Here is a 12,857-nt window from a genome sequence, read left to right as displayed (position 1 = left end):
GATGATGCTGTGAAAGTGCTGCACTCAATATGCCAGCAAATTTGGAAAACTCAGCAATGGCCACAGGACTGGAAAAGGTCAGTCTTCATTCCAATCCCAAAGAAAGGCAATGCCAAAGAATGCTCAAACTACCGCACAATTGCACTCATTTCACACGCTAGTAAAGTCATGCTCAAAATTCTCCAAGCTAGGCTTCAGCAATATGTAAATCGTGAACTTCCAGATGTTCAAGCAGGTTTTAGAAAAGGTAGAGGCACCAGAGATCAAATTGCCAACATCCGCTGGATTATGGAGAAAGCAAGAGAGTTCCAGAAAAACATCTATTTCTGCTTCATTGACTATGCCAAAGCCTTTGACTGTGTGGATCACAATAAACTGTGGAACATTCTGAAAGAGATGGGAATCCCAGACCACCTGACCTGCCTCTTGAGAAACCTGTATGCAGTTCAGGAAGCAACAGTTAGAACTGGACATGGAACAACAGACTGGTTCCAAATAGGAAAGGGAGTACATCAAGGTTGTATATTGTCACCCTGCTTATTTAATTCATATGCAGAGTACATCATGAGGAACGCTGGGCTGGAAGAAACAGAAGCTGGAATCAAGATTGCCGGGCAAAATATCAATAACCTCAGATATGCAGATGACACCACCCTTATGGCAGAAAGTGAAGATGAACTCAAAGGCCTCTTGATGAAAGTGAAAGAGGAGAGTGAAAAGGTTGGTTTGAAGCTCAACATTCAGAAAACGAAGATCATGGCATCTGGTCCCATCACTTCTTGGGAAACAGTGGAAATAGTGTCAGACTTTATTTTTTTGGGCTCCAAAATCACTGCAGATGCTGATTGCAGCCATGAAATTAAAAGACGCTTGCTCCTTGGAAGGAAAGTTATGACCAGCCTAGATTGCATGTTAAAGAGCAGGGACATTACCTTGCCATCCAAGGTCCATCTAGTAAAGGCTATGGTTTTTCCCGTGGTCATGTATGGATGTGAGAGTTGGACTGTGAGGAAGGCTGATCGCCAAAGAATTGATGCTTTTGAACTGTGGTGCTGGAGAAGACTCTTGAGAGTCCCTTGGACTGCAAGGAGATCCAACCAGTCCATTCTAGAGGAGATCAATCCTGGGTGTTCATTGGAAGGACTTATGCTAAAGCTGAAGCTCCAATGCTTTGGCCACCTCATGCGACGAGTTGACTCACTGGAAAAGACTCTGATGCTGGGAGCGATTGGGGGTAGGAGGAGACGGGGAAGACAGAGAATGAGGTGGCTGGATGGCATCACCGACTCTGTGGACATGAGTTTGAGTGAACTCCGGGAGTTGGTGATGGACAGGGAGGCCTGGCGTGCTGTGATTCATGGGGTCGCAAAGAGTCGGACATGACTGAGCGACTGAACTGAACTGAACTGAACCTGTTACACATGCCTCGGTTGAAGTAACTGATTTGTGAGCTATGAGTGAACATCAATACGAGGACCAATAATTTCTGCATGAAGAGTGAGTGAAAGAGGACTCTATAAACCTCCCCTTTTAAATATACACATTAGTGTCCAACTCCCCTTTCCACAAATAGGAGGATAAGATCTGCTCAGAATTATGGAGACTAATTAATCTCAGAATGTTAAAGGCTTTATTTGAAGCAAAGGGGAAAAGAGTCAAGCGATTCCATCAAAATTAGGCTTCAGGAAAGATCTTTCTAAGGAAGGAGGTTTAAACAGATATCAGAAAGCTAAAACTTAATAAAAACAGGGAGGAGGGTGAGTATTTTTACCATGAGAGAAAATACGTGAACGTTGAAGGTGAAATAAAGAAAGCATGGCGCATTGAAGCAAGAGGCCAATTTCAGTGTGTCTGGGAGTTGGCACTCAGAAAGGGAGGTAGAGTGGTTTATGATGGGATGGAAAAATGAATGGAGATGGCACATGAAGGCTTTAATAACTGTATTATGAAGTGTGAACTTGAACTTTCTATTCTAAAGTCAATGGGACGATGTTGTGAACTGATGTGTGTTTGGAAGATCAAACTGGTGGAGAGTGAACTGATGGCAAAGGTATTCTATGAGGCTGGCAGGTGAACAAATGATTCTGATGATCTCCACAGAGATTATCTTGGTTAGGAGGCAAAAGACATGGACAAAAAGAATCTGATTCACAAGATTTCCAGGAATTAAATTTAAGAGAACTTGGTGACTGATTGGGTGGGATCAGAGAGAGGTGAGAGAGAGGGAGAAGGCAGAGATGATGGATTTTAGGTTCCTGGCTGAGGTAACAGACACGGAACAGAAAACAGACTAGGGACATAGACTGAGGATCACAGAAAGTGAACGTGGTTGGAGGCACTGAGTTTGAGATGCCTGCTGCTGCTGCTAAGTCACTTCAGTCGTGTCCGACTCTGTGCGACCCCATAGACAGCAGCCAACCAGGCTCCCCCGATCCTGGGATTCTCCAGGCAAGAACACAGGAGTGGGTTGCCATTTCCTTCTCCAATGCATGAAAGTGAAAAATGAAAGTGAAGTTGCTCAGTCGTGTCCGACTCTTCACGACCCCATGGACTGCGCCCTGCCAGGCTCCTCCATCCATGGGATTTTCCAGGCAAGAGTACTGGAGTGGGTTGCCATTGCCTTCTCCTTGAGATGACTGAGGGATGCTTAAATAATGTCCAGCAGGCATGACCACGTCTGGAGTTCAGGGTGTTGGTTTGGCCTATTTGGGGGATGATATGGGAGCAATTAAGATTTCTCATGGTCACTATATAGGGGGGAAGGACAGAGGGTCTACCTGGGTCACAGCATTGAAGAACTTCACTACGAATATGAGAAATAAAGGATTCTCTACTAATTCCATCCTGTTGACATTTACTTTTGTTTAATCTCTTTAAGCTTCAAATTTGTAGAAATTCTCCTTTGAGCTATTAATACTTCATGTATAGTCCATTTCATTCCTTCTCTTCCCATGCAGACTTATCAAAATATTGGTCTACATCCACTTTCTCCATTTCTTCCCAACTCACTCACCCCTCACTCTGCTGTTTTCAAGATTCCATTCCTAGCAACACCTCAACAGTTCTTCACAAGGTAACCAGGGACCTTTCATCTTCAGGACTCCAACTACTTGATCTCTCAGCAGCCTCCAGCACTGCTGTCCGCTCTTCCTCCCTAATGTATTTGCTTCCTTTGGCTGTTGTAGCACTATCTCAACTAGATTTTCTCCTATTTTGTTGGTTCTTCCTGTTGTTTTGAGCAATAATAATGAACATAATAATTCACTGGAGAATGGCTAGTCGTTATTGTTCAGTCACTAAGTCGTGTCTGACTCTTTTCAACTCTATGAACCGCAGCATGCCAGACTTCCCGGTCCTTCACTGTCTCTTGGAATTGCTCAAACTCATGTCCATTGAATCAGTGATGCTATCCAACCGTCTCATCCTCTGTCAATCATTCACTGGAGAATTTCTGGTATCTCGCTTTATTTTTCACATCAAACAGGCTAAGGATGGTAAGTGGTTGAGCTCAGATTTAGACATAAATTTGTTCCTTGATAAAGTCCCACATTTAAACAGCTATTCTGCTGCTGCTGCTGCTAAGTCACTTCAGTCGTGTCCGACTCTGTGTGACCCCATAGACGGAAGCCCACCAGGCTCCCCCGTCCCTGGGATTCTCCAGGCAAGAACACTGGAGTGGGTTGCCATTTCCTTCTCCAATGTGTGAAAGTGAAAAGTGAAAGTGAAGTCGCTCAGTCGTGTCCGACCCTTAGCGACCCCACGGACTGCAGCCTACCAGGCTCCTCCATCCATGGGATTTTCTAGACAAGAGTACTGGAGTGGCTTGCCAGCTATTCCACACTATCTCATTTTGGATGGGGAGGGGGGGCCAGGAGAGGAGTATTAGCAGCAGCCTGAGGAATAAAGAATTGGCTTATTAGGGAGAGGAGAAAGAGCTTAGGGGCAGCCGTAGTGCAGTGGTAGGAGCTCAGATACAAGGTAAGTTAGGTCCTTAGTTCATCGTTCTCAGAGTCAGTGAGCAAGTAGCGACGAGGCTGCAATTCGCCTATATTACCGTAAGGGGGCACCATCGAGAAGCGAGAGGCACAGCTCGGGATCCCCTAGGACAGTGCGTCGGGACCGAGAACAAGACTATTCACATCCGTGTGCTTTTAAGTGCGCGCCCTCACCTCCATTCCAGCAGCTCTTTTCTTCCAGTGCCGGTCATCTCTCACCTCCACTTATTCCCCCTCTCTCTAGTCTCCTGAGGGGCCTTAAAATAGTGCAGCCCCCCGGGGTAGGAGTCGGGGTTCAGCTTTCCTTGGGTGCCTGAGCCGAGCGGTGCTCCCAGGGAGTCTGGCGACCTTCACTGTTCATCATCCCTCACGCTCCCTAGAGCCCCCAGAGAAGCTATATAAGGACAGTTGCCTGGGGCAGCGTCGTTGTAGGAAAGTGTGCCAGGCTTAGGTCAGGGTGGGGAGGGGAGGGCACGGGCAGGGAACCTTGCCCAGGTCCTGAGAAGTTCACGGAGACCGGGAAGGGAGGGCGCATTGCCGGAGGAAGCCTGCCCTTTGCTCACACAGCCTGCCAGCGCGCCCCGTTCCCGAATCCACCGTCAGGATCCCCGACCCAGTTCAGTGACCTTCCCAAAGAGGAATTCCTTCTAACCGCTGTGAGGGTCATTCCAAACTTTGTCTACCCATGCGCCAGGAACCTCCTCAGTTCTAGCTTCTCACCCTTCACTGAAACATGAGGCAAGGGGAATAAATTTTCCCAGAGAAAAATATTTGTGTATGTTGGTGGTGGTGGTAGCAACTGGTAAATAAAGAAACAAATTGAGAAGCTTGGCAGGAAAGTTAAGTGGGAGCCACACTGGGAAGGGCTTTTAATGCAGACTGTTGGATTCCAATTTGATCTTGAAGATTATGGGAGTCACCTGTAACTTGCTAAACAGGAGCCTGACATATCCAGTTTTTCTGTTTAGATGTCAGCCATGTGGAAGGTGGATTGAAGAATCTGATTCTGGAAGCAGGGAGGTGAGTTCTGAAGTTCTTTTCATAATCAGAGCAGAATGAATGATATAATGAGGTTGGGAGGGAGGGAGGATGTGTCGAATAAAAAGAAGGCCTTGATAGATTATTTGGAAAAACAAAAATCACAGTAGAGGAGAAAGAGCAGAGACGGGACTAGCTTCCCTGACCAGGATGACATGGGTGACTCATTGGTACCATTCAGAGGGGTCCTATTTGGGACAAAATACGAAACTCTTCGGATTATCCAAGTAGAAATATGAAGAGGAAACATGTTATATGTATTTGGATCTCAGGACAGAGGCTTAGAACAGAGTGGTCTGTGTAGAGGAAGGAAGTTGAGCTTGTTCTGAGTTCACCAGGGAGGGTAGTGGAGGAAGGAGGATATGCCTGTGGATACCACATGGCACTGGCCGCAGTGAAGACTGATTTGTCTTTTCATATCTCAGCCGTGTCTGGTTTCCATGTCACACTCCAGCTAAGCAAATCTGAGAATGACTCTCATGTGGGTCTTAAGAGAGCTCAATGAAAGACTATGTTTCATTCTTTGTTAAGGGCTGGAATCTCCCTACCTCCCAGAACACCAGAACAACTTTTCCTAAATTTCTCTGATTAAAAAAAAAAAAAAAATCACTGGGACAGAAGAGATTTATTGTTCTTTTTAACCAGATTTCTGGACCCCTCCCCTGGAAAATCTGATTCTATGGGTCTGAAGTAGCACCTGAGAGACAGTGTTTTCAATAACAGCTTTAGCTAATTCCATCAGTGAAGTCTGAGAAATATTACTCAAGCTGAAACACAAACGTATCTCTTGAAATTGAGTCTTAGATGGACACCCCTACCCCCACCCTACTTTCTGCCCTGAAGTCAGTTGAGAATGGATTTTAAAAGGCAACCACAGACTGAGCCTCAAACTCTGAACCCAAACAGACCCTAACCCTAACATACACTAGCAAAGCTGGGTTCTAGAAGGATTTGTGCAAGTCTGGCAGTGCTGGTTTAGAAGGGACCAAAAGCAGGATATATGATCAGCAACATCAGCTCTGGAAATGAAAGGCGTTGCACGTGTATCCTGGGTGGGCTTCACACACTGAGATTATTAATCTCCCGGGACCCCCGGGAGGTACATCTATGACGAACTAGAGCAGATAATGTTATGTGGCAGCCTGAATGGGAGGGGAGTTTAAGGGAGGACAGTTCAGTTCAGTTCAGTTGCTTAGTCATTGTGTCCAGCTCTTGCACTGCAGCACGCCAGGCCTCCCTGTCCATCACCAACTCCTGGAGTCCACCCAAACCCAGGTCCATAGAGTCGGTGATGCCGTCCAACCATCTTATCCTCTGTCGTCCCCTTCTCCTCCTGCCCTCAGTCTTTTCCAGCATCAGGGTCTTTTCAAATGAGTCAGCTTTTCACATCAGGTGGGCAAACTATTGGAGTTTTAGCTTCAACATCAATCCTCCCAATGAACACCCAGGACTGAACTCCTTTAGGATGGATTGGTCGGATTGTCTTGCAGTCCAAGGGACTCTCAAGAGTCTTCTCCAACACCATAGTTCAAAAGCATCAATTCTTCGGTGCTCAGCTTTTTTATAGTCCAACTCTCACATCCATACATGACTAATGGAAAAACCACAGCTTTGACTAGATGGACTTTTGTTTACAAAGTAATGTCTCTGCTTTTTGATATGCTGTTAAGATTGGTCATAACTTTCCTTCCAAGGAGTAAGCGTCTTTTAATTTCATGGCTGCAATCACCATCTGCAGTGATTTTGGAGCCCAGAAAAATAAAGTCATCCTCTGTTTCCCCATTTATTTGCCATGAAGTGATGGGACTGTATGCCATGATCTTAGTTTTCTGAATGTTGAGCTTTAAGCCAACTTTTTCACTCTCCTCTTTCACTTTCAACAAGAGGCTCTTTAGTTCTTCTTCACTTTCTGCCATAAGGGTGGTGTCATCTGCATATCTGAGGTTATTGATATTTCTCCTGGCAATCTTGATTCCAGCTTCTGCTTCTTCCAGCCCAGCGTTCCTCATGATGTACTCTGCATATAAGTTAAATAAGCAGGGTGACAATATACAGCCTTGACGCACTCCTTTTCCTATTTGGAACCAGTCTGTTGTTCATGTCCAGTTCTAACTGTTGCTTCCTGACTTGTATACAGGTTTCTGAAGAGGCAGGTGAGGTGGTCTGGTATTCCCATCTCTTTTCAGAATTTTCCACAGTTTATTGTGATCTACACAGTCAAGGGCTTTGGCATAGTCAATAAAGCAGAAATAGATGTTTTTCTGGAACTCTCTTGCTTTTTCGATGATCCAGCAGTTGTTGGAAAATTTGATCTCTGGTTCCTCTGCCTTTTCTAAAACCAGCTTCCACATCTGAAAGTTCACGGTTCGTGTACTGCTGAAGCCTGGCTTAGAGAATTTTGAGCATGACTTTACTAGCATGTGAGATGAGTGCAATTGTGTGGTAGTCTGAGCATTCTTTGACATTGCCTTTCTTTGGGATTGGAATGAAAATAGACCTTTTCCGGTCCTGTGGCCACTGCTGAGTTTTCCAAATTTGCTGGCATATTGAGTGCAGCACTTTCATAGCATCATCTTTTAGGATTTGAAATAGCTCAACTGGAATTCCATCCACTAGCTTTGTTTGTAGTGATGCTTCCTAAGGCCCACTTCACTTCACATTCCAGGATGTCTGGCTCTAGGTGAGTGATCACATCATCGTAATTATCTGGGTTGTGAATATCTTTTTTGTACAGTTCTTCGGTGTATTCTTGCCACCTCTTCTTAATATCTTCTGCTTCTGTTAGGTTCCTACCACTTCTGTCCTTTATTGAGCCTGTCTTTGCATAAAATGTTCCCTTGGTATCTCTAATTTTCTTGAAGAGATCTCAAGTCTTTCCCATTCTATTGTTTTCCTCTGTTTCTTTGCATCGATGACTGAGGAAGGCTTTCTTATCTCTCCTTGCTTTTCTTTGGAACTCTGCATTCAGATGCTTATATCTTTCCTTTTCTCTTTTGCTTTTCGCTTCTCCCTTTCACAGGGGCCTCCTCAGACAGCCATTTTGCTTTTTGCATTTCTTTTTTTTGGGGATGGTCTTGATCCCTGTCTCCTGTACAATGTCACGAACCTCTGTCCATAGTTCATCAGGCACTCTATCAGAACTAGTCCTTTAAATATAAGGTAGGACAGTTACATGTGTATGTACAGCCGAGTTCCTTCACTGCTCATCTAAAATTGTGACAGCATTGTTAATCAGCTGTACCCCCAAAACAAAATAAAAGGTCTTTTAAAAATGTAAAAAAAAAAACGAATTAAAGCAGAATGAGACTGAAGTTTTGCAATTAACAGGAGTACTTAGTCATTCTGTTTGCTGCCCTGTTTCAGTGCCGTTTCCTAAGTCCCCTCTCTCCTCTGAACCATGACTGAGTAATATTTCTCCTCTTCCCTTTCATAGACTTCGGACTTGGGATGCAGAAACCTTGGCTCTTGGTTCCTGCCATGACTGTGCCAAATGGAACTCTGGTCCACCCAGCATACTTCCTGCTGGTGGGCATCCCTGGTCTGGGACCTAACACCCACTTTTGGCTGGCTTTCCCCCTGTGTTGTATGTATGCCTTGGCCACCCTGGGCAACCTGGCTATCATCCTCATCATCCGCGTGGAAAGGCACCTGCATGAGCCCATGTACCTCTTCCTGGCCATGCTTTCCACCATTGACCTAGTTCTCTCCTCCGTCACCATGCCCAAGATGGTCAGCCTCTTCCTGACAGGTGTCCAGGAGATCGAGTTCAATGCCTGTCTGGCCCAGATGTTCCTTATCCATGCTCTGTCAGCCATGGAGTCAGCTGTCCTGCTCGCCATGGCATTTGACCGCTTTGTGGCCATCTGCCACCCACTGCGGCATGCTTCTGTACTCACAGGGCCTATGGTTGCCAAAATTGGACTAGCTGCCCTGACCAGAGGGTTTGTACTCTTCTTCCCTCTGCCCTTCATCCTGAAGCGGCTGTCGTACTGCCGAAAGCGCACTGTCACACACTCCTTCTGTCTGCACCAAGATATTATGAAGCTGTCCTGTACTGACACCAGGGTCAATGTGGTGTACGGGCTCTTTATCATCCTCTCGGTCATGGGCGTCGATTCCCTCTTCATTGGCTTCTCCTATGTCCTCATCCTGAGGGCTGTGTGGGAGCTGTCCTCTCAGGGGGCAGCGCTCAAGGCTTTCAGCACCTGCATCTCCCATCTCTGTGCCGTGCTGGTCTTCTATGTGCCACTCATTGGGCTTTCCGTGGTGCACAGGCTGAAGGGCCCCACTTCCCTGCTCCATGTGGTCATGGCTAATGTCTATCTACTGCTACCGCCTGTGGTTAACCCTGTAGTCTATGGAGCCAAAACCAAGGAGATTCGTTCCCGGGTCTTCCATATATTCTCACAGAATGGCAGGTGAGCAGGATTTCCTCCCCAGTGTCCTTCAGTTCAGTTCAGTTCAGTTGCTCAGGCTTGTCTGACTCTTTGCGACCCCATGAATCACAGCATGCCAGAACTCCCTGTCCATCACCAACTCCCGGAGTTTGCTCAAACTCACGTCCATCGAGTCAGTGATACCATCCAGCCATCTCATTCTCTGTCATCCACTTCTCCTCCTGCCCCCAATCCCTCCCAGCATCAGAGTCTTTTCCAGTGAGTCAATTGTCACATGAGGTGGCCAAAGTATTGGAGCTTCAGCTTTAGCATCAGTCCTTCCAATGAACACCCAGGACTGATCTCCTTTAGAATGGACTGGTTGGATCTCCTGTCAGTCCAAGGGACTCTCAAGAGCCTTCTCCAACACCACAGTTCAAAAGCATCATTCTTCAGTGATCAGCTTTCTTCCTTAGTCCCTACCAAAGATGGCAGGGTTCAGGTCCTGTTGGACGTCTTGGTGATTGGATCATCCAACCCACTGGGCTCTCTGCTCCAAGTTATCTAAGTAGACCTTCAATTTCTATCTCTAGAAATGGGTCACTTCAGAAGAACCAGTTTTGACAGGACGTGCTGGATAGTGATCACCCTACACTCCCTTCCTATGGTGACCTTGCCTTATTTCTCTCCCCCAACTAGAAAATGCCTGTAATTTTGATATGCAAAGGCTGTAAATGATACACATCATGATTCATTCCAGTCTTGATGTATGATTTTTATTATTTTGCTCCCATGTATCCGCACAGTGAATATGTGTTAGCTATAACTTCTTTCTTGGATCCCAAAGAGGCAACACAGTCACTTTTAGGGGTTAATAAAGGTATTTGTGTGATGGTGATTGAAGAGAGGGGAGAGAGATGGTAGTAAGCAAAGAGACAGCTCCCATGAAGTGTTTATGTTTCTATATATATGGGGGTGTATTTATGTGGAATCTGCCAATGTCATCTCTGTGGATTATTTTTCCATAAGGGTGATGTTTATCGTGTTTGTAGCTGTAAGTATGTAGGTATGTTTGTGTGGCTATATGTGATTTTAGCCTGTGTGTGTCTGTGAGTACACAGAATATGTGCCAGCTGGTCTGCCTGGCTTCTGTGTCCTGTCATGTATAATATTTCATGAATAATGTCTATAATTCCACATTTATTGTGTTTCTGTGACCTTTGTTAGTCGGTATATGATATGCATCTATGTGAGAATGGTTGGAGAGCATGTGTATCTAATGAGAATAGATGCTTCCTCTTTTCCTCATATTTGTAATATGTAAATGTAGAATGTAATATATAAAATATAGACTGTATTAATAATATATAAATGGTAGGGTGTAGAATGTAGAATGTTGCGTATTTGTAACAATGTAGACTATATAATACATATAAGTGTGTGGAATATGTAGTGTTGGGATGACTGTGTCTTTTGGCTTGTTTATCTTTGGGTGTATGCCTGTGATGCAAAGTATTTGTGGTATGAAATCCTTTTGTGTAATATGTATGTCTTTAGTCATATATAGATGGAATATAATACCTGAAGGGTATGTGTTTACAAATGTGTGTATGTATGTATTGTTTGTGATTACTATGTTTTAAGGCATATTGCACTCATTTGTTCAATGGGTGGGGATTATAAGGCACAAGAATGTGCCATAATGAACTTGGAAGCTGTTAGGTCAAAAATGTTCACAGTGAAGAATTATAGGTAGAAAATAATGTGGGTTCATTTGAGGGAGATGAAAGAATACTGAAGTAAGACTTATAAGGTTAAAATCCTCGAAATATCATAAAATGGCATGCTGTAAAACCTCTCTGGATCTCATTTCCTATTCTGAAGAATGAAGCTACAATGGCAGTGATGCTGTAAAGCTTAAATCCTGCGAACCTCCTATGTAAACTGAAAAGTGTAAACATGCAAGAAATGATCGTATTCATGGTTGTCTTATTGTGCAGCTTTAAGAAACAATATCCACATCATGGTCCATGTGAATGGTGCTCCTGTATTGTGCAGTGCAACACCAGTTTGGCCTTGTGTGGCCATCCTGATTTACTGTTATTAATGAAAACATTATTATTTACTATCTCATAATAAATTGTTTTCACAGAGCTTCAGACAAGTTGACATTTATTTTTCCCATGCTGGTGTCTGATTTACAAGTGATGTTCAAATTTACAAATGAAATTCAAAGAAGGCACAACCTTGCCAAGAAGTTCCTTTAAACATGGTTGATAGCTGTATCAGAAAAAGACATTGTGGGGTGGGGATTAGAGTCAATAGAGGTTAGGATCACTAGCTTTAATATTTGGGCTCATTGCTTAGCCTACTGCACCTCAGTAATTTTGGAAATTGTAAGTGCTGTAAAAAAGGAAATATAATGTACCTCCTGTTGGGTGATTGTGGGGTTAAGTAGAATAACAGATGTGAAAACACATGGAAAATAGACAGTGATCGATACACGTTGGTGGAAATGGTTTTAAATAATAAAACTGATTAAATGAAGTATAGTTATTCCATTTTAGGGAATATTCAAACAGAGACTTCACCTTTCATAAGGCCCTGCTGTGCCAAGGGCAGAAACTAGTCTCTTATCCAAGTTACGGTGTCTCTGGTTTTAGATTAACTCGTGGCCTTCTTTCTCAGGAGATCTTGGGAAATCTTGGAGTCTTCTAGAATCTCTTTATTTTGATAAATGGTGGTGACTGGGGTAATTGTCACTGGTTTGAAAACTTGGCTAAGTGCCAGACTACATTAAGGGCTTCCCCGAGGCTCCCACAGACTCTGTTTCCCTTGATCATAAACTTTAAAGCTTTCTTTTCCAACTGGATGTTTATCCCTCTGTCATAGAGCTTAAATAGTTTTATGATAGCTGTATGTTTATCTTCCATCACAGAACTGAAATATCCTTATACATAGTTGTCTGTCTCCCTTGAGGATGAGGACTAGGCTTCTCTGTCTCCAGGGCTGACATACTGGATGCTCAATGGCTGTCTGTCTGGGACCTCTCAGAGACAAGGAGAGCCTGAGTGGGTTCTGGTTTACTTACTTAAGATAAACCAAATTCACTTATCCCTCTCTAAACCCCCTCCAACCCCCATCCACACTCATCTCTTATTCCTGTCTCTATAAATTATAGTCCTTAGTTTGACTGGTACTATTTTATAAAGTCAACAAAGTACTTTCCCCACCCATTAATGATCAATTATGGTCTAAAATTCACATGATACTGCAGATAATATTTCGTTAATTATTCCCCACTACAGAGGCAGGATCCTTCTGTATTCTCTACTCAATGCCCTGTGAATCTTGAAGTTCTCCAATCTGGCAGGTGGGAATAGTCACTATATGTGACCCTATGTGAACCCTGGGTGGGGAGGCCATCTCTAATTTTTCCAGGTGGCTC

General features: G+C 44.2%; 1 protein-coding gene across 1 annotated transcript; it reads left to right on the top strand.

Moving 5' to 3' along the window:
• The first annotated feature begins 8,444 nt into the window (after nt 1-8,444).
• Nucleotides 8,445-9,455, top strand: OR51D1 (olfactory receptor family 51 subfamily D member 1). Its single transcript, XM_055422658.2, has one exon. It carries the CDS (start codon nt 8,481-8,483, stop codon nt 9,453-9,455), a length of 975 nt encoding a protein of 324 aa, XP_055278633.1. The 5' UTR covers nt 8,445-8,480.
• The last annotated feature ends 3,402 nt before the right edge of the window (nt 9,456-12,857 follow it).

The sequence above is a fragment of the Moschus berezovskii genome, chromosome 14 (genome assembly GCF_049115385.1).
Source record: "Moschus berezovskii isolate FMDL1 chromosome 14, NW_MosBer_1.0, whole genome shotgun sequence".
Classification (NCBI taxonomy): Eukaryota; Metazoa; Chordata; class Mammalia; order Artiodactyla; family Moschidae; genus Moschus; species Moschus berezovskii.
This window is presented reverse-complemented; position numbering and strand designations above follow the sequence as displayed.